General features: G+C 59.4%; 5 protein-coding genes across 5 annotated transcripts; 3 read left to right on the plus strand and 2 right to left on the minus strand.

Annotated features, from left to right (window-relative positions):
• Nucleotides 1–780: 780 nt before the first annotated feature.
• BESB_060220 (uncharacterized protein) lies at nucleotides 781–1,887 on the minus strand (the record flags this gene model as incomplete). Its single annotated transcript, XM_029364436.1, has 1 exon — nucleotides 781–1,887. One exon carries the CDS (start codon nucleotides 1,885–1,887, stop codon nucleotides 781–783), a length of 1,107 nt encoding a protein of 368 aa, XP_029219144.1.
• Nucleotides 1,888–4,748: 2,861 nt separating this feature from the next.
• Nucleotides 4,749–5,843, plus strand: BESB_060230 (uncharacterized protein; the record flags this gene model as incomplete). The annotated part of the gene is made up of 1 exon (XM_029364437.1): nucleotides 4,749–5,843. One exon carries the CDS (start codon nucleotides 4,749–4,751, stop codon nucleotides 5,841–5,843), a length of 1,095 nt encoding a protein of 364 aa, XP_029219145.1.
• Nucleotides 5,844–9,662: 3,819 nt separating this feature from the next.
• On the plus strand, nucleotides 9,663–13,954 carry BESB_060240 (dgat2l1-prov protein; the record flags this gene model as incomplete). Its single annotated transcript, XM_029364438.1, has 9 exons — nucleotides 9,663–10,010; nucleotides 10,153–10,269; nucleotides 10,716–10,800; nucleotides 11,208–11,328; nucleotides 11,544–11,688; nucleotides 12,196–12,307; nucleotides 12,742–12,854; nucleotides 13,439–13,489; nucleotides 13,904–13,954. The coding sequence occupies 9 exons, from the start codon at nucleotides 9,663–9,665 to the stop codon at nucleotides 13,952–13,954; spliced, it is 1,143 nt and encodes a 380-aa protein (XP_029219146.1).
• A 3,273-nt stretch (nucleotides 13,955–17,227) lies between these two features.
• BESB_060250 (uncharacterized protein) lies at nucleotides 17,228–23,567 on the minus strand (the record flags this gene model as incomplete). The annotated part of the gene is made up of 3 exons (XM_029364439.1): nucleotides 17,228–17,819; nucleotides 18,101–22,398; nucleotides 22,467–23,567. 3 exons carry the CDS (start codon nucleotides 23,565–23,567, stop codon nucleotides 17,228–17,230), a joined length of 5,991 nt encoding a protein of 1,996 aa, XP_029219147.1.
• A 270-nt stretch (nucleotides 23,568–23,837) lies between these two features.
• Nucleotides 23,838–24,458, plus strand: BESB_060260 (uncharacterized protein; the record flags this gene model as incomplete). Its single annotated transcript, XM_029364440.1, has 1 exon — nucleotides 23,838–24,458. One exon carries the CDS (start codon nucleotides 23,838–23,840, stop codon nucleotides 24,456–24,458), a length of 621 nt encoding a protein of 206 aa, XP_029219148.1.
• Nucleotides 24,459–24,733: the final 275 nt, after the last annotated feature.

Below are 24,733 nucleotides of genomic sequence, written 5' to 3' on the forward strand. Positions count from 1 at the left end.
CAACGCATCCGACTCTGGACCGGCCAAGCTGCCATAGCCCCGACACTCAAGTGGTCCCAAGACAAAACCTGCAACTGCCCCTGTGGCTAGAAATCTACTTGCTCACAGGAAACTACAGGGCCAGAAACAATGCACGCAGGCGAGCGCTTGCCGCGGCATGGCCGGTACGTTTTGAATGCGCATGCCTGCAGGGCAGAACGGTGGATACAGCTTCATGTCTCGGCCTTTCCCTAGATATTGACTCGATCCACAACTGAGATGTGGCTTCGTGCCAGTCCCTCCGGCGGCGACACAGCAATCGAGAGGTCATGGCAGGCTTAAGAGACGACTCTCTCCGACCTCTACGCACCTGTCAGTCAGCCCTCGGGGACTGCCGATCTTCGGGCGTGGTGTCGCGCAGGATGAGAGGCAGCGCGGTGCGCTGAGTATCCCCCGAGAACCCCGTTTCTAGCAACATGTGACAAACGAAGAGAATCAGCAGGCGTGAACTGCCCGCCTGCCCAACAGGCGTGACCGTAAACTGCAGTCGAGTAAGTGTTGCAGGTACGGGCCCTCATGCAGAGGTCGTACACGGGACAACTGCACTGCGCAGTCGGCAAGCTTTCGTGAGCTGTCTCTGAGTTGTGTATGAACAAAATCAAGGCAGCATGAAGAGGGTAGGCCACACTGGCAGCAATCGCAAGCCTCCAGGTACGAATCCTCTGTCCTATCATGGAGTGCACAAACGCGTGCAGGTACCCGGCAACACTGCTGTGGGAATTCCTCTTGCCTCTCAGGCCCTCATTTTTCTTGTTTGTCCTTCATGCCTGGAGAAGCGCTGACTGCAGGGGAATCGAGAGACGGCGGCACAGCCGGTGTACCATGGTCGGCCTCTGTATACCGAACGAGCGAAAGAAGCAAGGCCCCCAGAATAATTAGGTCCAGGACTACGCTCAGAGGGTCTGACGATCCTTCTTTTATCTGAACAAGATTCCTCCATAGGCTGCGGCGGGTAACTGGAATCCCAAAAAAACCCGTTGTCTCAGGATGATTCTGCATAGGGGAGGCTGTAACCATGGACTCGGGCACGCGAGCCGAAAAACCAGCTGTTTCGGTGCTCACAACGGCAAACCGTGAGCAATATCTTTGACGGAATCTCGCTTCTCGTTTCTTGAAGTCATCGATTGATTCTGCATGCAGAAAATCTTTTTCGTAGCCCTGCGCGGTTCCTGAATTCTCTTCCCCATCTTCTAAGGGTAGGAGTGGAACAATGCGCGGTTGAAATCTAGGGAAATCGCCGAAGTGGAAAACATGCGGGGATATGTCAGGCAGGTTCCCATCGCTGGCCTCATTAAAGATGACGTTATCGGCGACGTCATCGTTCATACACAGTGCAAATTTTCTTAGAGAGGTGGTCACGATAACTGCCATCGCCACACCGACGAGAAGTCTGCTTGCGGCGGCGGTCCAGCTTCGGTGCAGTTCCTTCTTCTTTGTGGAAAACCTTGCTCGCCGTTGAGAAGCAGTCCCCCGCGCACGAGGGAGCGGAGGAGTGCCGGCGCCATCTAATGCTTTTTCACGTTCCAGGGCAACAACAAGGCCTTCGAGAATTGCAACGGTTGCAGACTCTGGGGAAATAACGTTGGTGCCTGGAACAGAGATAAATCTGGCCGTTCCTGCCTCGTCGGCGGAGACGCCCTCTTCCAGTTTCAATGGAGCGTGCGTGGCAGAGCTGTTCATCTCGTGGTCATTCAGCGTCAAGTTCACTGTCACGTTGACTAAGCGGGTGCCTGCGGCTTCCGTTACTAGCCGATGCAATTCACGGGCACTGGCCTGGTCAGATGGTGATGCGTTGTGATACCTGCTGACTCCATTTGAGGAAGACTCCGACGGTAGCTGCTTAGCCATAGCGAGGACGAGTAGGCTTGTGGAGACGCCAGATAAACGATCTCAAGCGATATGCTTGTGGTGGAGTCGCGGGACGAAAAAGCGACATGCAATAAGGGCGTTGCAGTCCGACCAACCAGGTCTGATGCGGCAGAGTGATAACAGCTTTGGACGTAGGAATGGCGGGTTCAAAAGAAGTGTGCCGAGGCGTATACGTCCTTGTCCGTGCTCCACGGCCGGCGCAGCGTCTTTCAACCCTACTGTCCTCAGGGCGTGCCCCTAAAATTCGGCACCGCACCATTCGTAAAGCGTGCGCAGCAGAATATACCGAAAGGCGGGCGCAGTATTTAATGAACAGTCGTAGAAAACATGCAGATACACTTACAACAGGAGCTGTGAAGGAGGCTAATCAAAGCGCATCACAAAAACGATGATGGCAGAAAAGGCATGCAACTTTGAAGTGCTGAACAGCCGGAGATTTCACGCATCTGTGTGAGATGGGCGAGGTCCGCAGCAACCTGGGCCGAGGAGGCACACTCACGAGACCCAAAGAAACGGTAAAACGGACTATCGTCTAGTTCATGCGTTGTAGTTTACAGTTGACACCGAACGTCTCAAGGAAGCTCATTCAGATCGAATGCGCATCGAGATCACCGCATAGAAAGTTTTCAGAAACAGCCGCTGTTTAAGAGGGTCTTCATTCCGGTAAACGGTGGACCCAACAGTTCAAAAAACGCGCCTGCTCTGATAGCTGCTGTGTGCCTGCTGGGCGCACAGGCTCACAATGGTTTCCATGGCACTCCACCTTTCAAATTGGCTCAACTTGGTAAAAACGCCTCACGTTTTCTGTGGCTTCAGTCAGGACGCTAAACACGTTCAGCCTGAACATGAAGTAAAGTATACCCCGGAGATAGGGTGGGAACAGAGCCGAAAGCTCTTCGCGGCACACCCACCAAGTCCCGTGTGGGCCCCCTCCCGGTCCCGCCTAGAGCATCCACCTCTGTGCCCGAGATGATTACCCGCTCCAGTGAGCATTTCCTCTGATAAACGGAAAATCAGGAATCGCACTCTCCCTTGCCCGATACAAATATATACACACTACACAGGCACGGGTACCAGAAGTGCTGAACGGGAGACAGACGTTAGAAAACTCACTCGCCTGATACCAGACGCACACGATCGGACTTTTCACTTGCAAAGCGAGGCCCGCACATACGGATCCCCCCTCACTGTTTGAGATGGGTCGAGTGACCTGACACGGGCCCCTGTCGACTGCCCCTTGTCGCCGTTAGACTACTCTCACCACTCGCATCACGATTCCAGGGCTGGGTGCAGAGCGAATCAGACACAGAACGGAACAGCTTCAAGGCCGTTTCCAGAAAGCAGCGGAGCACTGTAGAAATAATCCCACAGCTACCTGACGTACGCGAACAGCAGCGGACTGTATAGAAGTTGTGAAGTGGGAGCGTCTCATCTTCCTCGAGATAAGAGCTGCAGCTTCCGCATCTTCTGCTAAGCAGCTGCATTTGCGTCCGCATCGGCAGCGCCACCTCCGCTGGCCTCACAGGCCAGGAAACGAACAAAAATAATATCGCCTGCGAGAGACGACGCCGCGGCACGCGCTGGTGTCGCCACCCCCGCTGCGCGGTATCTGACCAGAAGGAGGCCGCTACGTTGTTTGCTGTTAGTCGCATGTGTGTGAATAAGGAAGCTGCTCACCACTTCAGAACTAACCGTGTCCCTGTCAAAAAATCGATATTCCATCGCAGCTGATGCTTAGTAATGTGGCGCCTAGGAAAAACTTTCGTATGCGATCCTATGAGGTCCATAGGCAAAAAAAGGACCTATAGATTGCAACAGTGTTTTTTCTCCAGTCACAACTGTGAGTTGTCTGTCTGTGTCCATGTGCCAAAGGCATTGCACAGACCTCGTTGGTGATGCGACTTTACTACCTGCAGAAGCGTCGTGCAGTGCATTCGGCGACTCGGGTCCGACCACACTTCTCTCTGAATCCTTCCGGGCCGTGACCGGGAATCCTCGAGCTGTGAGTACATGGCGCAGCGTCGACAAGCGTGAAAAGCGAAACCATTCTCGCCCTCGCTTTGACGTACTCACTGCATGACTATCACAGCTTCTTCTGCGTCACCCCTTCTACGGCGGGTGCTTGAGGACGGCAGTGTCAAAAAATGTTGCTGCTTCCGCCCTGGGCATCGCGAGAGATGTAGAACCGCAGCAAATCGCAACAGACTGGCCTGCGCTCATGCGAAAGGGCACCACATTTTAGGGCGACTTGTTGCTTTAACTAGTAGCAAATCCCATAAGCGTGTAAAGACTGCCTGAAAACCATGCTGCACGCCCTGGAGTTTGTCACAGCGAAGCTGGTCTCGTGTAACGGCTGTTGGTAAATCATCGCCCAAACCTATATCGCATTGACTAATCTTCATACGGTAGCACACCGCATAGGAAACACATCATCCCTTAAAGGCCACCAAGAGCGGCCAACAGAAGACAGAGTCGCTGTTACCTGTGCTTCTTGTCACGGCGACGACCGATGCCTTTGTCAGGCATCTTCCCAGGTCCTGCGAAAGAATTGGATGTAGTTCTTCGCCCCACTGGGCGCCCAAGACACCAACAGGAGGGAGCGCGTGGAACCGCTCAAGGGCCGAGTAGAAAGCGTTTCGCAGCGTCTCTGCAGCGGGAGAGGGAGAAACGCCGTCATCCCCGCATGGCGAATAGAGACGAGCTTTCGGATTCAGTGAAATGGGAGCGCCGTTCTCGTTGTGTCCAATAATGCATTATTATTGATGATTACATGGCGGGAATTGTCACGATGCGTTTCGTGGAGTTAGGGGGATAACAAGTTTTACCCTCCATCGGTCACAATGCGTCACCTGGTTCCGTCCAGCGTGCTAGCTCTGACAGCTCACGCATGTTTTTTCATGTGCGGAGTGACTGGAACGCATCAGCCCCCAACTACTGCCACAGAGTCGATGTCTGAAAACGAGGTGCATCAGCCCATGGCCTTGAGTCATGGAGAGGCGAATTCTCTGAGTGGCGAGGAACCAGAGGAGGAGCCGTACAAGTTGGTTTCTACGGCTAAGCCGCCACTCGACCACGTGACTGGGACTGGGCGGCGAGGTCTCGCTCGTCGAATGAAGAAGAGGCAACTCACAAGTAGGGACTTGTCTCCACGGTGGCTATACGGGATGGGCGCCGCCGCAGCGGCACTCGTGGGGGGATACTTGATCATGAGTATCGTGAAAAACTGGCGTCGGCTGAGAGACATGGGAAAGGCCGACGCATACTTACGCGGTAGGTATGAGGTAGCAGACCGGGTCGCCCGTCGCCTCAAGCAGGAGCGAGGGGAAGTGATGCGGCGCGTGGCGCATGCACGAAGCGAAATGGAAACTGTTTTCGGCTCAGGCCGCAGAGAATGCGAGGAAGAAATCGCCGTTTATGAGCAGATCGCTGACGTGCTAGGATCACAGGCACAGGCTGCGTCCGAGGCGACTCAAGACACAGCCAAGGCAATTAGAGATTTCGAACAAAGCATCCCGCGTGTGGATGCGTCTCAGCTTGCTTCAGCACATGTAGACGAGGCGATAGGAGAAGGGCGCATGTCTGAAGCGAGAGAGTTCTGGCTTCGTTTTCATCCTGCGCATCAGCGGCTGCGACGACAGTTGGCGCCGGAGGTGGTGGAGCTAGAGGAAATAGCAGACGTCGCAGAACGAAAAGGCTCACCATCAACTGAGACCGTGTATTTCTTATTGAATGAAGCCTATCGACAGAGAGGTAGCGGTGCCGCGTGGCAGCAAGTGGATTCCATGGGGCAGCGGGTGCCCCATTGGACTGGACTGGATGCGGACCAATTACAGGATCGTCTTGGAGTTCTTGCCTCTCCGCCTCGAGAACCTGCGTACGTGCGAATGGCGAAAGAGGCCCTGGAGAAAGCGCGGCGGGAACGAAGATTGACTTGACTCTCGCCACACATCTTCGGCATGGGTGCCGGGAGTGAGAACTGAACAGGTGATGAAAGAGTGGCAGGGGTTTGCCACCACAGAGATTTTGATATGTCAAGAAGGGAGATAGCGACGCTGCTGAGATTACTCCCAGGCCGGGTCGTCACATGACTGGGGCGTTGCCGGAGATTAGGGGTACAATGGACGGCGGTACTGGTTTGTTGTATGAATGTGTGGGGGAATCGTAGACACTGTCACAGAGTCAGTGCGGCCGGTTATTGTAAACAGAGGGGAGGGCGAGGAGGGAGGCGGTGTTTTGCCTCTTCCACATGGTTTACCGCCACATGCGCCGCTGCCTCGCGGTACCATACCCCCCGGGGCTGTCCTCTGGCAGGGATCGTCACCTTCTTGCTGACCGCCCAGTATACGTTTGGCGGTACGGAAGGCGAAGCGTCAGGATTTATCTCTTCAGTTTTCCTTGAGCAGCAAGTCAGGGGCAACGGCGCCGCAACGATGGGAAGGCGGGAATACGGGGATGCCGTGCTCTCATACCACACGGTGGGTTTCGCTCCCCCAGGATTCGCTATATTGACGACTCTTATGCTCCAGATGTTGCTCACACTTGCCATAATTCGGTCGCGGGTACCCTCGGACACACGGGATGCTGCTGCGAGGAGAGAGGGGAAGAACTCGAATTGGGGCCCGGGGAAACGTCAGGGAGTTTCTTGTTCTCGAGAGAGAACGAGAGGCAAGCGGTGTGGCAGAGGCGTAATAGTAAGAGTCTATCATTCCTATGAATTTGGGAGTCAGTTCTATGGCCTTCGAGGGCGGTACTCAGCTCCACCATGGTGCGGCGTGTATCCCGGAGTATACTGACAGCATGGGCCCAAACGTTTCTGGGTGGCTGGCGAGTCGTGTACCTATTTATCCCCCCGGTTCATTGCCCCCTGGTTCATTGTACCAGGCGCAGCTTTTAGTCGCTAGAGCAGAAGCAAAGGCTTTTTATATGGGGATACTACTTAGCAATCTTTTTGCCAGACTACCGTTTGTCCGCAGTGGAAGCTTTCGTCATGGAGACTAGGTTGTTGCTTTTCTCCATGTGCCGATGGCCCTCCAATTCTCGTTTTTTAAACTGGTTTTCTATGGTTATGCAGGGTATCATTGCCAGCAACAGTACCTCATGACACTTGTTGCAACGTGTCAACCCCGACACTCCGGAGAGGAGGTCGCTGCACGCCGAAAACAGGTCCTTGCTGAAGTATAGTCTCGTGACGTGCACATGACTGTCTCGCACGGCTCGAGATGGTCTGCGCAGCGAAATATTTTACTGTTTGAGGTGTAAATGTCCTTAACTAGAACTCGACATTTTCCCGTTATCGTATGTTGAGTTCCGGGGTATAAACGGCGGGGTCATTTGCACTTGCGGGATTTGCGCAGCAGCTGTAGCACTGCGAAGAAAACGCATAGAAACTATAGTACTGTATGCATTTCCACATTCAATTAGAAGGTGTCCCGCTTTTCCGCTTTACAGGCCTCTGCCGACAGAAGTTGTCTCCGGCCCCGCGGCTTTGGGCGCGAGTTCGGGAGTTTGGATCTTGGCGATAGCGGTTTCACGTGACGCAGGAATCTCTTGAAGTAGGGGCAGTCGAGTTTTCTAACTGCGTTTTCGAGGTGCAAGTTGAATGTTTTCATCTTTTTCTGCAAACTGCGGCTTATACATGAAAAACCACTGCACCAACTCGTGACCACGTGCACGCGCATCTGTCTCGCAGCTCGGAGACAGCTACAAACGCGCGGAAAGCAGCCTTGCGGTAGCTTCAGGTACCGACGCGGACTTTGATAACCTTTTTCGCCATTTATATTCCTGCTTCTCTTCTCTAAACAAAGGCACCGACGGTCGTGGAGGGGCAACTCGTGAAAGGAGCTATACAGGGACAGTCCGCCTGCCTTTGGCTGCTGTTAACGGGTTGTGTCTCCAACACAGCCTTCGTCTCGAGTGGCATTCAAACTTTCTGGGCGACCAGTTGTGCGGGGCCACGTACACAAACTGCACGTTTTCCGTGTCGGTTAACTACCAATACGTTATTATTCTGGTTTTCTAAGCTGTGCGAACTTCTGAGTGGTTTGCCTCCGCATTGCTGACTCTGGCGTGTCTCGCTAGTGCTTTTCCCCGGTAGCTTTAGTGGCAGGCTACCCGTACATCTCCGGGAACCTGTGCTGCGAGACAGGCGTCTGGCCTTACCTCTTCACTCTGACTCGCCCCACGACCTCCCTTGTTTTCACTTTCACTCTTACGAACTGCCTTGTTGGGCGGCTACCTCGCCCGCGGTGCGTAATTTCGTACTGAGTGACCTTCTCGTCTCCGTGTCACGACCGGCGGAACCACGCGGGTTTTCCCCAGGCCGGAGTCTGGAATGCGAACGACTAGTGGTCTCATGCACGGTACAGTGGAAGTGGAAGACGTACACAACGGCCGGAAGCCAGCCAAATCGGGTAATCTTTCCTCCTTCTGCCTCGCTTCCTGCCATGGCACTGCCCTCATTCTTGCTCCAGGGGAACGCAGACTGCCAAGTGCCGTTAGATCAAAGGCTTGTGGACGCCTGCGCACGGCCGAATAGAGTGCGACCGCCCTGTGTGGCATGAAATCCTCGTCTGTACTTTGGGCAAGTCCGGGGAACGTGTCCTTCGGGTCTGAGTGAAGAAAGCCCCCTACCCAAACTCATCCCCACCCCTCTCCCCGCCCCCCTGCGTCCACGGTGGCTCTGGGTCGGCGGGATCCGTACAAAGCAGATGCGCGTCTGCATTTCTTTCTCTCTGCATAGTGTCGTGTTCTTCCGCAGAAGCCTCGTCGAGTCGCGCGACTGCAGCGCAAAACTGCCATTTTTTTTCTCTCGTTCCTCGTCTTTCGAACTTCTTACCAGTGCGATCAGCAGGCACCGCAGCCTCGTGGGCGGACAGGTTGTCGGACATGACCAGCGCCGCTTCACGCTCTGTGCGCTCATTCGCTTCGTGCTGTCCAGTCTGCACGCGGGCTGTCTCCACACTGCCGTCGCTTCACCCGAGGCGTTCGAGAACGCATGCGCTTCGAGTTGCCGAGGCGGACTCGGCAGAGCGAGGCGAAACGCGTGGAGCGCGGCCTGAGCGGAGGAGATGCTGAGGCCTCAGAGTTTCGAACTGAAGGACGCTTGGGAGAGAGAATCCGGACTTGGGGCAGGGCCTTGGAATCCTCCAGTGCAGCTGAGAGAGGCAGCGGACCAGCAACGTCTCCAGTTCCTTGTGGATTCGCTCGCGCACAACAGTGGACCTGGACTGCTATTGGATGAACCACGTGGCGAGGGCTACAGCTATGGATTGTCTGTTGGAGGCTGTGCGGCCCACGTCGATTATCCCAGGATACCGTGTCGAGCGCCAATCCTAGCCCCCGCAGGAGTGCCCTCCTCTAGGAAAGCACTTTCGTCGCCTTGGCTGACGTGCCTACCCTGAGTGTTTCTGTCGCGTTGCGTTTCCATTGTGTATTGGGTTTGCCCGCTCGGAAGGGACACAGGCGTCACGGGCGCGCACGCGAGCTCGCAGGCGACCACGCTAGCCCCGAAGGCGTTTTTGTTTGCGTCTTCGTCAGCTGTGGCGCGTTCCCTCCAGCGGTGCCTTTTTCGGCTTCTGACGTCGGCTCGCCCAGCCCCGCCCCTCACCCTAGTCTCGTGCGTCGATTCGCCTGCCTCTCCTGCTCGCTTGCTGCTCGGTTACCTCAGTTTCTTTCTTTGCGCGAGTCCCCTTTCTTGTCTGCGGGTGTCTTGCCCCGCGTCGCGCGTCGTTTTTGGGACTTTTTACCACGCCAAGATGTGGGCGGAGCTCGGTCGCTTCCTGCTGGTCGTCGTCTCACCGGTGTTCGTCGCGCTGTACGTCGTGCATGCGCTATTTTTCCCGACGGTGTGGCGGACGAACCGCGAGAAGCCCTACCCGCGCGCGGGTGTTCTCCCCGCTCAGGAGCAACCGCCGCTGCTGGTTCGCATTCGCTCGTACATCGCCACGCGGATCCTGTCGTCTCTGCTGCTCACCTGCCTGTTTCTCAACCTCTTCTGTCTGCTGCATCTCCGCCGCGTGGCGTGGTGGTACGTGCCCTACGCCCTCTGGTGCGTGTGCCTCGCGGACACCTTTGGCAGGCGCCTAGGGTGGCCTTCGGAATGGGTAAGTGAAGTGCTGGCGGTGTAAAGAGGGTCGACGCGCCTCGTGGGTCCCTCCCTTCTGCGCGGGAGAGCTCGAGACGCTTTTTTCCACTCCCCCTTTCTAACCTCGTAGTCGTGTCCGCGTTCTGCCAATGCCCCGCCAGGTGCGCACCATGTCCATTTGGACGTTCGTCGGCGAGTACTTCCCGTTTACGCTGTTGAAGGAGACGCCCGCCACGCCGTTTCCCACGGATAAAAACTACCTCTTCGGCTTTCATCCGGTGAGATCCTCTCGTGAGGAGCTACTCCTGTCCCGGGCCCCGGGCGCGGCGTGGGCGTCGGCCGCGGGCGTCAGCTCCCAGGTGTTCAAAGGGCGACAGGCGCCGTCTGTCAGATGCGTGAAAGCTGCCCTTCGTCTGCGTGTTCGCTAAAAACCGGCAGCAGCTCCAGGCTTCTTCGCGCGTGCTATACTGTCAACTGCACTCCGCCCGCCAGTTTGCCTAATGCGCTCGAAGCTGCGTTGCGACTGAATCCGTTTCGGGCGCCGCCTTTCTCGCGTTTCGCTCACGCGTGAGCCTTCACTGCTTGTGTCTCTTACGCGGGTATGGCTAGCCAGAGTTGGGGAGAGAGTTTGCATTCGGCCTGCTAGGTGGTGCCCTGTGCGCGCTCCGAGGCTTTCGCAGGGGGCAGTTCGAGAGAGCCGCGTGTGTGCGTTGTCCCTCCGCAGCACGGCGTTTTCAGCTTCTCGTGCTGCGGCCAGTTCGCGGGCAGATCGAGGCGGCCCGAGAACGATTTGGCTGCGCTCATGCCCGGTAGGCGAACCCCGCGGAAGTCGCTTCTGCCGAGCTAGGGCGGGACGGCCTCATGGGTTTGGGGCGGACGTGCGCCGTCGTCGTTTGCTCGCTAGGGCTCAGGCTTTAGGGACAGACACTCTGTCTCGAGAGGCCGGCGCGCTTGACTAGGCGTGTGAAGCCTAAACAGGATACGTTTATGTGCCACACAGTCCTGCGGGACGTGACGGCGTACACTACAGACAACGCTACGCGTAGGTGTATGCATGTGCAGTTGTATATCATATATAGATATAGATATATGTATATCTGTACATATATCTATATCCATATATGATATATATACGCCTGCATAGGGGCGTGCTAGCGTGTGAGGGGGAGCTGCCGACAGGAGCCTTTGTCAGATCCCCGCCTGCGTTTCTTTCCAGGCTTGGACTTCCGAGTGGCTACACTCGAACTAAACATGCGCACGCCGTTCTTTCGGCACATTCTGCAGTTGATGGGCTTCATCTCGTGCAGCAAGAAGACCCTCCTGAACGTCCTCGAAAGGTCGGTTGTTGATTCGGCGAGCGCGAAAGGGTCGCATACTTGAACTCCACGACCCACGAATATGATATACATACTAATATTTGTGCATGCCTACAAGACGCTGCGGATCCGGCGTTTGCATATGCGTTGCACTGTATATCCGTATACGGGGACAATGGCTTTGTGTCTGTGGCCATGAACGGCATTTGCGGACTGTCTGCGTGTCTTCCGCGCAGCAAGGAGAAGGGCAAGGCAGTTGTTCTAGTCGTCGGGGGCGGGCGAGAGGCCTTCCTCGCAGAGGAGGGCAAGAATGATCTGGTCCTGAAGAAGAGAAAAGGCTTTTTTGAGTTGGCGCTGCGCACAGGCGCCTCCGTCGTTCCGGTGGGCCGGCTGAGACACAATTAGACCTGGATGCATGCCGTATTCGGTATCTCCCGTTGCATGTGCTGGTGGCGGTTCTTCTCAGAACGACGTGGCGGCCGAGCCACACGTCCGGCAGACCCCCCGCCGTCGTATATGCACAGGGGACGCAGCAGGGATGCGGCAAAACATGCGTGCCAGTGAGAACTTTCATACGGTCTCACGTATGTATATATATGTATGTTTGTAATTATTTGTCTGCAGATTCAAATGTGAGCGTGTTTAGGAGAAGGGTCCAGGCTTTTACCGTTGACTAATTGGGTTAGGGTTTAGGGTTGGCGCTCGACCCGCGTGCGCGCCTGTCACAGCTTGCACGCTTCATGCGAGGCGTGGGTAAATAACAGATTTATTTTCATTCACAGACAATATAACCCTTGCTTGTTTGTTTAGGTACGTGTTCGTAACTGCAAAAATACTGAGGGTCAAGGATAAGATCCATCGCAATCTGTACACAATTTATATGCGCAGGTTTACTCTTTGGGAGAGAACGACTTGTACACGGTGCTGAAGACGCCGTTGGCGAAGACACTGAGCGAAAAAACGATGAAGATCTTCGGGTTTTCATGCCCCATCTTCTTCGGTACGTTGCTGAGTGACTTCGTACCCCCCCTCGACCCGCAGCTTCTAGCGGGGGACACCATCGTGTTCTCTACTAGTGACATGTGCGGGGCCGGCCGGCTGCATGGCGGTGATAGCATGTACCTGCATCGGGAGCTACATTTCGAACGAACTGTCCAGTGAGAAAACGAACCGTTCCAGACATATGCGTCTTTTCTTGCTTGATGTGGCGGCCGAGCAGCGAGTGCCAGGTCTCGTCTGAATAGAGGCGAGACATTCTATCTCTATTCATCTGATCCTCTGGGAGTGCTGTGTAGGGATGTAAGAGACTTCTTCATCTGGGAGACTGTGTATTTATAGATGCGTGGACGGCATTCCGACCAACCGGTTCGCGGCACTGTGTGTGCCTCTCTCTCCACGAAGGAACGAGAGTGTCTGTTTGTTTCGCTGTGCCAGGCCGCGGCGCCTTCCAGCTGTTTTTGCCCCGGCGCGTGCCGACCTTCACGATGATTGGAGACCCGATCGCCTGCGCGAGGACGGAGAACCCCACAGACGACGACATCGCCAGGGTAGGTCGCTGCCGCTGCCGTCGGCCGCGTGGATTCGCGGGGTGTCTCCCCGCTGTAACCTTCGTCGTGCTGCGCTCGCCTCGGCGGACGTGCGGGGACTTGCGCATGCAGTCTTTCGCTTTTCCGCGTCGGCCGGAGCTCGCAGTCAACGTGGATCGCCTCACGAAGGCCAGCTGCGTCCGGCCTTGTCATGCTGTGCCTTCCTACATTTTGTCCTTCCCTTTCTGCTTCGTGCCTGAGTTCATGGGGAGACCGAGCGCCACAAGGACTAGAGCGACGCCTAGCGACTCGCTCGCCGGTGGGGCGATGGGGGGAGGGGCTGGGAGGATGCGCCGACACACGCGAGTATGTATCGGTAAGTATATACGTATACAAAGAGCGGGACGCATGCGCGGCTCGACTGTCGAGGCCTGGCTTGAATAGGCGCGTCGTGGATGAGCAGCCTCGACGGGCCCCTCCGCAGGGCAATCAGCATGTGCGCGTCTCCGCCACCAACGTATGGAGCTCGCTGTCGAAGCACTGACCGTCGCTGCAGTTTTTTCATACCTCGGAGCTTTCCCTTCTGGGTGCTTGTTTGGCTGCAGCTCAGAGACCAGTACTGCGAGGCTCTCGAGCGCGTCTTCAACAAAGTTAAGGTGAGGCGCTTTTGCATGTGTCTGGAGGCATTCACTGGCCTAGTCTCGGAGTCGTGTCGACTCTGTGCGGCCCGTAGTGGATGCGACGCGCGTTCACGATGCATGCGCGTCGGCCGGCGGCTGCGCGCGCCCTCTGTGTTTGGATTTCGTTTTTCTTCGTGCCGCACGCCGCCGTCCTGTCGTGGCCTGCCTTGATATCGGGATTCGCCGACTTTGCGCGACTGGAGAACTCTCGCCCTCTCATGCGGACCTGCCTTTCCCCTCTGTCGTTTTACGCCTAGTTCTCACGTTTTGTCGTGAGGTCTAGGGTGTGGCGTGTCCCTGTTCAGGCGTGTAGCCAGTTCCTGAGAACTCAGCTGCCGCCTGGCTTCTGTATTTGCTGATGTTTCGGTTCGTTGTGGGTTTGTCTCGCAGGCTGCGTATCGCCCCAAGCGAGAGTTCCACGACCTCCGCTTCGTCGAGTGAGCACGTCCATCTGTGACACGCCATTGTGGCGCCGGTCACGCAGGAAGCGCGCCCTCCCGAGAATCGATATAGGAGTGAGGCTGAAGGCGATCCTGGCGCCGTGCACTGGCAGCAGCGGCCCCGCGAAGCGGAGGAACTCAAATTCGTGCCGCGCGCGACAGAGCGCTGCAGCGCGCCGCCGCGCTGGCGAAGGTGCGGCTACGCTGGCGCGCGCGGCGCGTCGCAGGTGAGATTTGCCTTCCAGGCCACAGCAGCCCGACCAGAGAGGCTTGTCCTCAGGGGCCTTGTCTCGCGGGAGAGCGCGAGAACAGAGACGCGCAGCTAAGCCATCGCCTGGCACAGGGTGTCCGGCCTGCACATGCGCCAGAGTCGCAAAATGCCTGTAGCCGGTGTGCATCTTCGTTGCGCGCCGCGCGCGGTGCCCAAGGATGACGAATCGTTCGCGCTCGTCCCGTGCCGGTCTTTGTGCGGGCGTGAGAGAGCGGAAGCCACGCCCGCACAAAGACCGTCCGACAGAGACAGAGGTTTGGCGCCCGTACCTCCATGGGACTTGCATGCATCGCATGCGCGCCTCGCTCTCTGGGGGCGAGCGAAGTTGAGACGGGCAGAGAGAGACGACGTTCGCTGAGTATTCTGGCCTGCAGCGCCTGCTGCCTGCGCGCCTCGAGTCTGCGTAGCCGCACTTGCCGTTGCTTTGCGCAGGGACCGAAAAGGAGATTTCGCTGATGTGGTGCGTCAGGGGATGGATGACGCGACGACAAGAGGCTTCTGGGCTCGGTCGTCAGAGGGGAAGGGAGAAACACTTCATGTGTCTTCTTTTTCTTCGGAGTTCTGCTTTCGTGGGCACTCGTCTTTCAGTGAGCACCAGCGGTCTCCCTTTTTCCCGGGCTTCGTGGGTTCTGTTGTTCTCCGCCGTTACTGGCTCAGATCTCCACGAGGCAGCGGGCGCATCTGGTGGTCTGATGTACGCCGTGACACGGGAAGACATACCAGTCTGAAACGAATCACGCATGCGGCCACTTCTGCGCGACCCTGTCGCCAATGGTCAGTTGTTTCTTCGCCTGTGTCCCTATTTGTATGTAGCATGTGTGCATGGGTGATGCACGTAGCATGATGTTAGTGAGGGTGAAGGACACAGCCGCATCGATCCTGGGTCTCTTGACGTCCGGATATCCCTTGTTGCGTCCCGGCTGTTCCCCCGTTAACGGCACGCCAGGATCGCTATGGCTGTCTCTACACATTTTACATTTATATATGTATTTATTTATATTTGTACGCGCGTGCATATGAATGCCTGTATGTTTTTGAGGCGCCAGGTTACGACGCCGCAGCTGTGTCCTCCCGGTGAGACGCATTCGCTCGTCCTGCACATGCATGGTCTCGTCTTGCGCATCGCCAGCAATTTTGAGTCGAGCCGCATCCACACGCACTCGCTCATATATATATATATATATATATATATATATATATATATATATATATATATATATATATATATATATATATATATATATATATGCATTTGTATGACTATATATATGTATAGTCTCCTCAGGGGTGTGTATGCGTGGCCGTATACGTGAGCGCATTTATCCGTACCTCGGCACCCTGATCACGTGCCTGTGGGCGAATACGCCAACAGCTGACTGTAGAAGCTATCGCGCCTCTGCCACTACACACACTTCCGCTTTTTCGTCACCTCGGCACGTGCTTGGTTCCAGGAGTCAGCCGTGCTGCGTTACCCCCCGTTCGTCGCAGCTCCTTCGATGTAATCCTTTTCACACATACTAGAGACGCGAGTGCAAAACGAACGAACCCTAAAGCGGAGCTCAGCTCCACGGCATGAGATGCACTGCGTTGAACTCTGAACCCTTTCGGCGACAGCAGACGCCGGGTGCGGCGTTCACAGGCAGACATGTCACTCAGAGCTGCGGTGGCTGTTTCGTAGAATGGTAGGCGCTTTCGGTGGACTTCGGGCCTCGCGCGTAGACACAAAAACTGAAGTGTCTGCTCGCAGGCGACTGCTTTGGCAGCAACGAGGCAAGGAGTGAGGCAGCTGAGAACTCCCTAGAAGGCGGCGAGCGAGGAAACGCTTGAGGAATTCGCCGCACGCGAGGGCTCTTTTGGAGGCGCATCGGACACTGTCGTAGAACGAGACCCTGAGAGATTTTAGAGGTGGACTTTAGAGCGCTGTAACTATTTATAAACGCTCTATCTTACCTAGAGTAAATGAAGTTTCACAAAATAAGTCGTTGTACCCGTGCCGGGGTCGCTGACCCTTCCCTGAATCTACCATCGGCTCGCGGGGCTTCCTTCCACGGGCACATTCCTCTTATTATAGCTGTTTGCTGCATCGAGATCGACGCGTGCGCGGTTGCAGGGAGCTATACTCTGAAGCGCGGTGGCTCCCTAAACGGTTTTGCGTCCATCTCCTGCAAGCTCCATGACTGAGCAAAGAGGCACACCAACGCCCTTTCAGCATTTTCTACTAGCAGGCGGGTAGTCAGAGTGTCGCAGCGAGATTAAGCGCAGTATAGCTCTCGCCGAAGAACATGAGGCGTGCCAACGGAAAGCCACAGGCCTCCTGGGCACTTGGAGTCGGCCGAGCACGCACTTCCCCCTAGATGGGGAATAATTTACCCTGCTTGAGTTCGCAGCCGCCCCACGCAGAGGGCGACCGTGGAGAGCCGAAAAACACGATGCTCACCCGAAGGAGAGGAGGGACAAGCAGACGTCGAATCGCACGCGCGACGAACGGCGTGACGGGAAACAGGACAACCAGAAACGCAGCAGACGAATGTCCACCATCACGCTCGCCCGCAGTGTCAAGAGGGGCGCGCCGGCGCCCGGGAGAGACGCACCCAGCACGCGAGCCGCTGGGCCTCTGCCTCGCTCAAGCGGCTGAGTGCGAGGCGTCGCGAAGAATGTGCAAAGCGAAGAGGACGCACAGCCAGCAAAGGGGGAGAATGCGCGAAAGACGACAGTTGACGGGCGACCGCGACGTCCGCGGCCTCGCAGCTGCTTCCTGCGTAGGCGCGCATGCTTCACTCCCGAGCCGCACTTCCGCTTCAGCCTGTCGGTGTCAGCATGTCGTTCCCCTCTCTCTCTCCAATTCTGAAAACACTCGACAGCTCGCCGCTCTCACGAGCGCTGCAGGAGTTCGAGGAGACGGTTTCTACTACATCCACGCGGGCGAAACAGGAGACGCAACAAGACCGCAGCAGGCGGATGACGACATGAGAACTGCCAACGCGTAGGCGGAACCCCGCGAGATCACCTTCGTCTCCTCTTGTGCCATCCTCTCCTCCCCGGCCAAGCTGCGGCCTCAGCGCCCCGCAGAATATGCGGCCCGAACTCGCCTGCGTGGCTCGCGTGGAGGTCGCCTGCGTCGCCGTGGCGGTCTGCGTCTCTCTCTGCGAAGCTCTGCAGCCACGCCGCCCTCCGCAGCAACTCTCTCTCCCCGCTGCACTCGCCGCTGGACACCGCACTGCCGCTCTCCGCACTGGCTGAACCCCCCCCTCCGCCGCCTTCGCGCGAGAGGCCACACGCAGCAGCAGCGCCCGTCGCGCCCGACGACGGGTCCGAAGGCCCAGCGTCGGGGACAGCGAGCGGGGCGCCGAGGTACGGGTCGGGCAGCCGCTCCAGGGCGGTGTGCGGAGCGACCGCAGAGGAGGCGACGAGAGCGCGGCGCGGGCCTTGGAGAGAGGAGGGCGGAAGCCGCGCAGCCGGTGCAGAAGGCAGCAGAAGCGAGCGCGGAGCTGCGGGCTGCGTGCGGCGGAAGGAGACGAGAGACGCCGACCACGGGAGCAGAAGACTCGCGGACTGCGAAGAGGCCAAGCCGCTGGCGCCCTCGCCGCAAAGATCTCTGCAGCAAAAACACACAACCGGACGACCGATGGTGACAGAGGCAGAGGCGAAGGCTGAAGAAGAAAAGATGAAGAGGCAGAGATGAACGAAATGGGCAGGACCAAGAGACGCGAAAGCCTTCCTTCTCATACACACACATACCCGTAGGGGACACGCTTGAGTGTCTCGTTTTCGATCGTAAAGCCCACGCCAGCAGGTCAGTGCTAAGCTGAAGAAGCCGCCACCTGGTTCTCCAACTTCCACAGAACCTGGTGGTCGTCTCTACGTCCCGCCTCTCACCTGTTGGGCTTGTAGAAGAGTCTGCCTCCTCCACATGGGACTCGAGGTAGCCCCCTGAGGCCCTCGCCTGCGCCATCTTCTCTCGGGTGTCTGTCTCCGCAACGCAGGTCGGTAGGCGCTGCCGCGCCGCTTGACAAAGACTTCCCAGAGAGCGCCGCTAGCGGAGGCGCGAGGCCGCGGGCCCAATGGAATCGCCGGAGCTGCGGCTTATATTCGGAGACGAGCTCGCGCTTGTGGCGTTCGAGACTTCTGTGGAAGGCCAGGCGGTAGAGCGCCACGAGCGGCGCCGAGAGGGAGCAGTCGAGTGCGAGCTGCTGGCAGTAGGCGAGAATGGAGTCGTCTCCGTGGCGAAGATCCCACCGAAATCTGTCGTCGATGCGCGTCTCGCTCGGGCCGTCCTGCACGTCGATCTCGATCGTGCATGCGAAGGCCGACAGGAGAGAAGAGAGCGAGACGGAGAACGCGGCCGCCGAGGCAGGCAAGGATGCAGCCGCAGAGAGGCCGCAACTCGCCAGAGAAGACTGAGGGACTGGCTTTGTGGGGGGCGTTGAGCGCGCATGCACGCAAGGCGAAGAAAAAGCTGCCGACCCAGTACTCGGCAAGGAGGGCGACGGCGAGAAGGCCCCAAAGGCCGAGGCCGAAGAAGCGCCCTCGCCAGCGACAGCCGCAGGGGGGGGCGACGAGGAGGCCGACAGCGAAGAGACAGAAGCAGACCACGGCGAAGTGGAGGAGGAAGACGCCGACGAAGAGCTGGGAGACGCCAGAGAGCTTGATAAGCTCTCCGCTGCATGCGGCGATTCAGTCGCTGCCGCAGAGGGCGTGCAGCTTCCCTTGCCTCCAAGAGCTGCCAAAGTCGCGTTGCTGCTGCCTGCAACCCGATGCTCAACCTCTCTTGCTTCTGTTCCACTTCCTTGACGAGTTCGGTTCAAAATGGCGGATGCTTCACGTTCTCCCTCCCGTGCCACGCCTACGCTGGCCGCGACCCCTGTCTCCGACGGCGCTCGCGCCCGCTGGAGCCTTGCGCACTGTCTCCTCTCGCGGTCTTCGCGCTCGAGGGCGGCCGCCATTTGCGCGAGGCAGGTGAAGTCTATTTCTCTCTCCGCAGCCCGCGCCAACTGGCGCCTGACGTCTGCCGCGAGAAGCTTCGCCACGGCGACCAACCAGACGAACCTTGGGGCGTCGTCGAGTCTTTCGCTCTCTTCCTCGGCGTCTTCGCTCTCCTTCCCAGTCCGCTTGGAAGGCCTTGCTACCGTCGCGCTCGCAGGCGAGGAGGCAGCCTGCGAGCCTTCTTCCTCCTGCTTCCCCGTAGTCCCGTCGAGGGGGGCCGGCTCCGCCTCGGCGGCACTCGGCGCAGAGCCGGCGCCGTTGTCGCTCGCCTTGCCAGGCGCGGGCGTCGACGTCCACCAGCGCTTGTCCGTGGAGGCCAAGCACGTGGCGGGCTGCCGGCGCAGATACCGCTCGTGCGAAGGAAGCGAGGCGTCCGCGTGTGAGGCCGCGGCGGGCACCGAGGGAAGAATAAGAGTCGGCGGCAGCCCTGAGTCGGCGAGCCAAGCCACGCAGAGCGCGTCGACGGCGTCTTGCCAGTCCACGATGTTCCACAGGACATCCTCTGGCGGCGGGATCTCTGGACGGGGTCTGTTCGCCTTGCGGCCTGCTTTCAGGCTCAACGAAGAGGCCGCGGAAGAGGAGGCATCCGGCGGCACAGCCCCCACCGTCGAAGGCTCGCTCGCGGCCGCTCCATTGACGGGCGTCTCGTCTGCCCCAGCGGCTGCGTCTTCAGGGTGTTTCGCGCCTTCAGCATCTAGTCCATCCCTTCCCGACGGGGTCTTCGCAGAGTCCTCCTCTCCGTGCGGCTCGCACTTGGAAGCGCCGCCGCCGCCGCGCTCGCCCGAACTCAGTTTTCCCGCATTGCACGCTCCGCTTGACGGCGGCAGCACGCTCCCTACAGCGCTCGCGGATTTGGGCTCTGCTGCATCTGCGGCCGCTGCGTCAGCCTCGATCTTCCGACGAATCTGCTCAAAGAGTGCGGCGCCGCACGCCCGCTTCAGATCTAGATTTACAACAGCGAGGCTGCGTTCCGGGGGAATCAGAAAACGCGCCGCCACCCAGAACTCCGCCTCCTCGCAGCCGCAGCCCTCAACGGCCTCCGGCGAAGGGCCCGCGGCGTCGCCCGGATGCGCTGAAGCTCGTTCGCCATCGCCACCCAGAGGTGCCGCGAAGCGTGAAGGCACGCAATCTACGAACTCTCTCGCGCGCTCTTCGCGCGCGATGCCTGCGCATCTCGACCCCCTGGGCTGGAGCAGCGCATGAAGGTGGAGCCGCCCCTCGCACGCGTCTGAACTCGGGTGTCTCCCCGCGACGGGGCCTTCCAGGAGACACCCCGGATCCACGGCCGCGGCGAGCAGAGCCAGAGGCGCGACCGCGGTCGACGGCGGGAACGGCCCGCCGGCCAGGCCGCCGACGGGAGGCTGTGGAGGCGCCAAGAGGGAAGAAACGGGAGGTGGGAAGGGCGGAGGAAGAGCGCAGCATGCGGACGCTGCCGTGGCAGTCGCACTCGACTTGGAGGCGGCACACTTTGCTGCATTCGCGGCTGCCTCGGCGGCCTTGTTCTCGCCCGCTGCACCAGACGGAGCCGGCCTCGCCGGGCCCCCTTTTTCCCCACTTTCGTCTCCGGCGCCGCCAAGCTTTGAGACCCGCTCCGTGCTGCAAGGCTTCGGAGGGAGCCCGGCGTCATCCTGGAGGGTCTTTTGAAGGAGCGACGTTCCAACGTAGTCAAACACGTGGAGAAGTCGGGGAATCGACGGCAGAAACTCGATGGGCGGCAGCTCCGTCTCGAACGCCGCGACGCGCGCCTTCGCGCCTTCTTCGTCCTCGTCCCCCTCGCCGGCGCCCATTGGCCTCTCCCCGGGGCCCAGAGACGTCGGCGACAACGCCCGCGGGAACAGGCCTGAGAGCGGCGACGCCAGCGTCTGCTTCTCCGCAGCCATGGCGAGCGTCGCGGCGTGCGCGACGATCGCTTCATCGGGCGTACGCGGAGGCGCTCTGCGGGAGAAGGGCAGCAGAAACTCGAGGCCTGCGCCGGCTCGCTCCCCGCCCTCGGCCCCGTGGGAGACGTGGGAAGGCAAACGCGACGCGCCCGCTCCCCCCGTCGCACCACTCAACCCTGCTGCATGCGCCGCTCCTGCCGCAGCCGCGAACGCGACTTTCTTGCCTCCGCCGGCACTTGGGCTTGCGTGAGAGTCTCCCACAGGCTTGTGGGGATGCCAGACAGTCGGCGGCACAGGCGGATGATAACCTTTCGCGATCGGCAAAGCCGCGGCGTGCGAGATGACGTGCGCACCCGACGAGAGGGCGCTGATGGCGCCCTGGGCGGGGGCGGCTGGAGGCGGACGCGCAGGGAGGGCTCCTGCGAAAGAGGGCTTCGCGGCAGCTTTCGCTCCCGGCTTCGCGGCGCCTCCGAAGGGCCCGTGCGACCCAGGCTTCAAAGTTCCCGCCTCGCAGCCCTTCTTGCTGTCTGGCGAAGGCAACGTGAAGGCGCGAGATGACGCTTGCTCACTGCCTCCTGCCGCAGAGAATACAGCAGGCCCAGAGGCGAACGAGGGGCGCGCGAATACAGCGCCCGCTGAAGGATCCGAAGCCGGCCCCAGAGCGCCTTGAGAGACAGCCTGCGGAAGCGACGCCTGACGCGAGAGAGGCGCACCGGAAGGAAACGGGGATGAGGCGGGCAGAGATCCGCCCGAATGCGAAGACGGCAGCGCCGAATGGATCGCCTGCCCGCGCCCCGCGGCGTCTCCTTCCGCGGGCCTTTTGTCTGCCGCCGGCGCAGGGCGCGGGGCGGGCTGGGCTTCCGCGGGCGGCGGAAACTGTGAAGGAGGAGGCGAGCGCTGGAACGAGGGCGGAAGGGGGGTCGCTCGCCGCTGCGCCGCGCTACTCTCGAGGCTGCGGCCCGCCTGCGCGCCGCAGCCTCCAGCGAGAGGAGGCTGAGGGCAGCCGGGGGGCGAGGCGTGCGCCGCGGACGCCACAGAGGCTCCCGCAGTCAAGGCGTCTGCAGACGAAGGCGGGAACGGAGAGGCAGCAAGGGTGGAGGCGGCGAACGACGACGCTGACGGCTGTATTTGCCGGCCTTCGGGGGCACACGTCGCCGCGCCTTCAGGAGCTCGCCACGCCTCCGTGGGCGCCGCAAGCACAAACGTCGGGCCCTGGGCGGCAGATGGAAAAGACGCGAAAGACCCTGGCGCCGAGGACGAAGACGAAGATGGCCCCGACGCGCCCGCGAGGCCAGGAGACATCCGCGGAGGCTGAGCGCCGGGCGGCACCTGACTCAGCAACGCAAGGGGGGCGATCCCCCCCCGGCGCCCCCTCGTACCCCCGGGGCCGTGGACGCAATTCCAGAAGAAGCCGGGAAAGAAAACGCATGCCTGTTGTCCGCGCCCTGCGAAGCGTGCGGGGTGTGGTGCGGAACGGGAGAGGGCCTTTCGCCGCCTCCACTGCGCGTCTCGCCACCTCGCGCTTTGCTCAGAGCGTCTCCATTCGGCGTATAGATGAGTCGTCCGCCGGCGCCGTCGGCCTTCGTCTCTCCCTCAGGTGCGGGCGCAGCGGGGAAAGCGACAGACGTCGAGGCGGGGGAGACTCTGTGTGAAGTCGCGAGGCCGCCGTTCACGAAAAGCTGACCCGCCGACTCACCTCGTCCAGAGGTCGCCGCGGGTGCTTCTGCAGAGTCCGCGCCGTCTCTTGAGCGACACGCGAAAGCCGCCCCCGAAGCCTCCGGCGGAGACCCAGGGTACGCGGAATAGGCCGCGGGCGCCGGTGACGCCTCCTGCGTTTGGTTAAACGCGCCAGCAGCGGGCGAGGGGCTTGGCGCAGAAGGAAACGACGAGAATGAGGGAGGGGGGGCAGACGGGGGCGCGAAGGGTGGGGCGGCGGCCGCGAACGGCGAGGGCCCGTCGAAAGGCTGAGGTGACGTGGAGGCGAGTGGAGGCCGGGGAGTTACAGACGCGGCGCCTTCCGAGCCGCCGGCTGGCTGGGCAGGTGGACGAGCCAGGCAGGCCAGCGGCGCCTCGCCTTCGTCGTCGCAAGCAAGAAAAAACTGCACGCCTTCTTCCCTGTCGTCTGAGTGCACAGGGGCTGGCGCAGTGCCGTGAACCGCGGAGGTGACAAAGGCGCGGACTCGCCGAGGGGCGCGGGCCTCCACGTCGCGCTCTACGGACGCGCGAGGCGAGGCCGCCGCCCGCCCGAGCCGCGAGACGCTCCTAGCCGAGAGAGTGGGGGAAACACGGGAGAGACACGAAGCGGGCGGCGACGGGCGCCACTGGGAGGAAGGAGAAAACCACGGCGAAGAGACAGGAGCGCGAGCATCCCCCTCAAAAGGGCCGCCCAGAGCGTCCCTGTCGCTTTCCGAAAACAGAGCAGATGAACCCAAAGTGAAGCCCCGCGTTCCTTCTCCCCGGTGTTTCTTCGGGGTCGCCATCGTGAATGCAGAAAACACAAGATCGACTCGACCTCAGCTCGGCTCGGAACCCGCGGTTTAATTCATTGGCCGCCGCATGCTGCACTCGGTGCTGCGATACTCCTTGCAAGAAACAGCTGCTGCAGTTCTCGACGCACCTCTAACAGATATCAGGAGAGGGAGCTAACGAAGGAAACCGCAAAGGGAGAGACAGAGAAACGGGAGCGGGGGGGGGGGGAGGGGGGCGATCCGGCGTCGCAGGCTGACTCGATCTCTGTCTGCAAACCAGCCATGCGAACACCGAAACACACTCACACAGAACAACTGAAGAGATTAGATCCACATACGCCGGAGTCCAGCTACGGAGAGAAAGTGAACAAGTCATTCCGAGAGCAAACCGTAGCGTCTAGTGTGGCCTGCATCGAGCAGACCGCGAAAAGCCGTCCGCGAGAGAACAGATCTTCAGCAACGAGGGCAGGCAGCACCCGCGCACGCGCCAAGTCGCGAGGCGCTGTCGATGTTGTGGGTCACAGAGCGGAGGAGGAAAAACCGAGGGAATTGCGAGGCGCGCAGGAGAAATACACCAAAAATGGCCTCGACAGCCGGAATCCCCTGGATTCATGTGCGCATGCGCAGCTGCGCGTGCGTGGCGGAACCAAGCAAACGTTTTCGCTGAAGAACAGCCGTAAACGCAGTCTGTGTCCTTTCCGCGGAATCAAGCATCTCGACATCTCACTCCATGAAGAGCGGAGACCGGAAATGAATTACCGACCGCGGAGAAGAGTGCCCAAGAGCGATCCTGCCCGCCGGGGTCAAACGTGCATGCGCACAGAAGCAGCGGGACAGGTGTCAAACGAACCAGGGCACCGTGGAGCAACTGATAACGATCTGGCTTCTAGCAGAGATGTGTAACGTCGGCTCCTCACTGTTCATCGTGGTGTAACTGCACAAATCCACACCTTTGAACAGAAACCGCTCACTCTTTTTGCTGGAACCTTAACCGCCTTCAGTTCCAAGAGCAGACAGGAAGTCTCGCATCTGTGCTACTGCGCGCCCCGCCAACGCGCTACCGAATCTACTGATTGAGTGCTCCTACGGGGGTGGACGGCTGACAGACCATTCCCGGCGGGATGAGAGTTTTTTCCTCGCTTGATTGATTAAAGGGAATACTGATCACAGCACACACT

Source organism: Besnoitia besnoiti, chromosome V (assembly GCF_002563875.1).
Source record: "Besnoitia besnoiti strain Bb-Ger1 chromosome V, whole genome shotgun sequence".
NCBI lineage: Eukaryota > Apicomplexa > Conoidasida > Eucoccidiorida > Sarcocystidae > Besnoitia > Besnoitia besnoiti.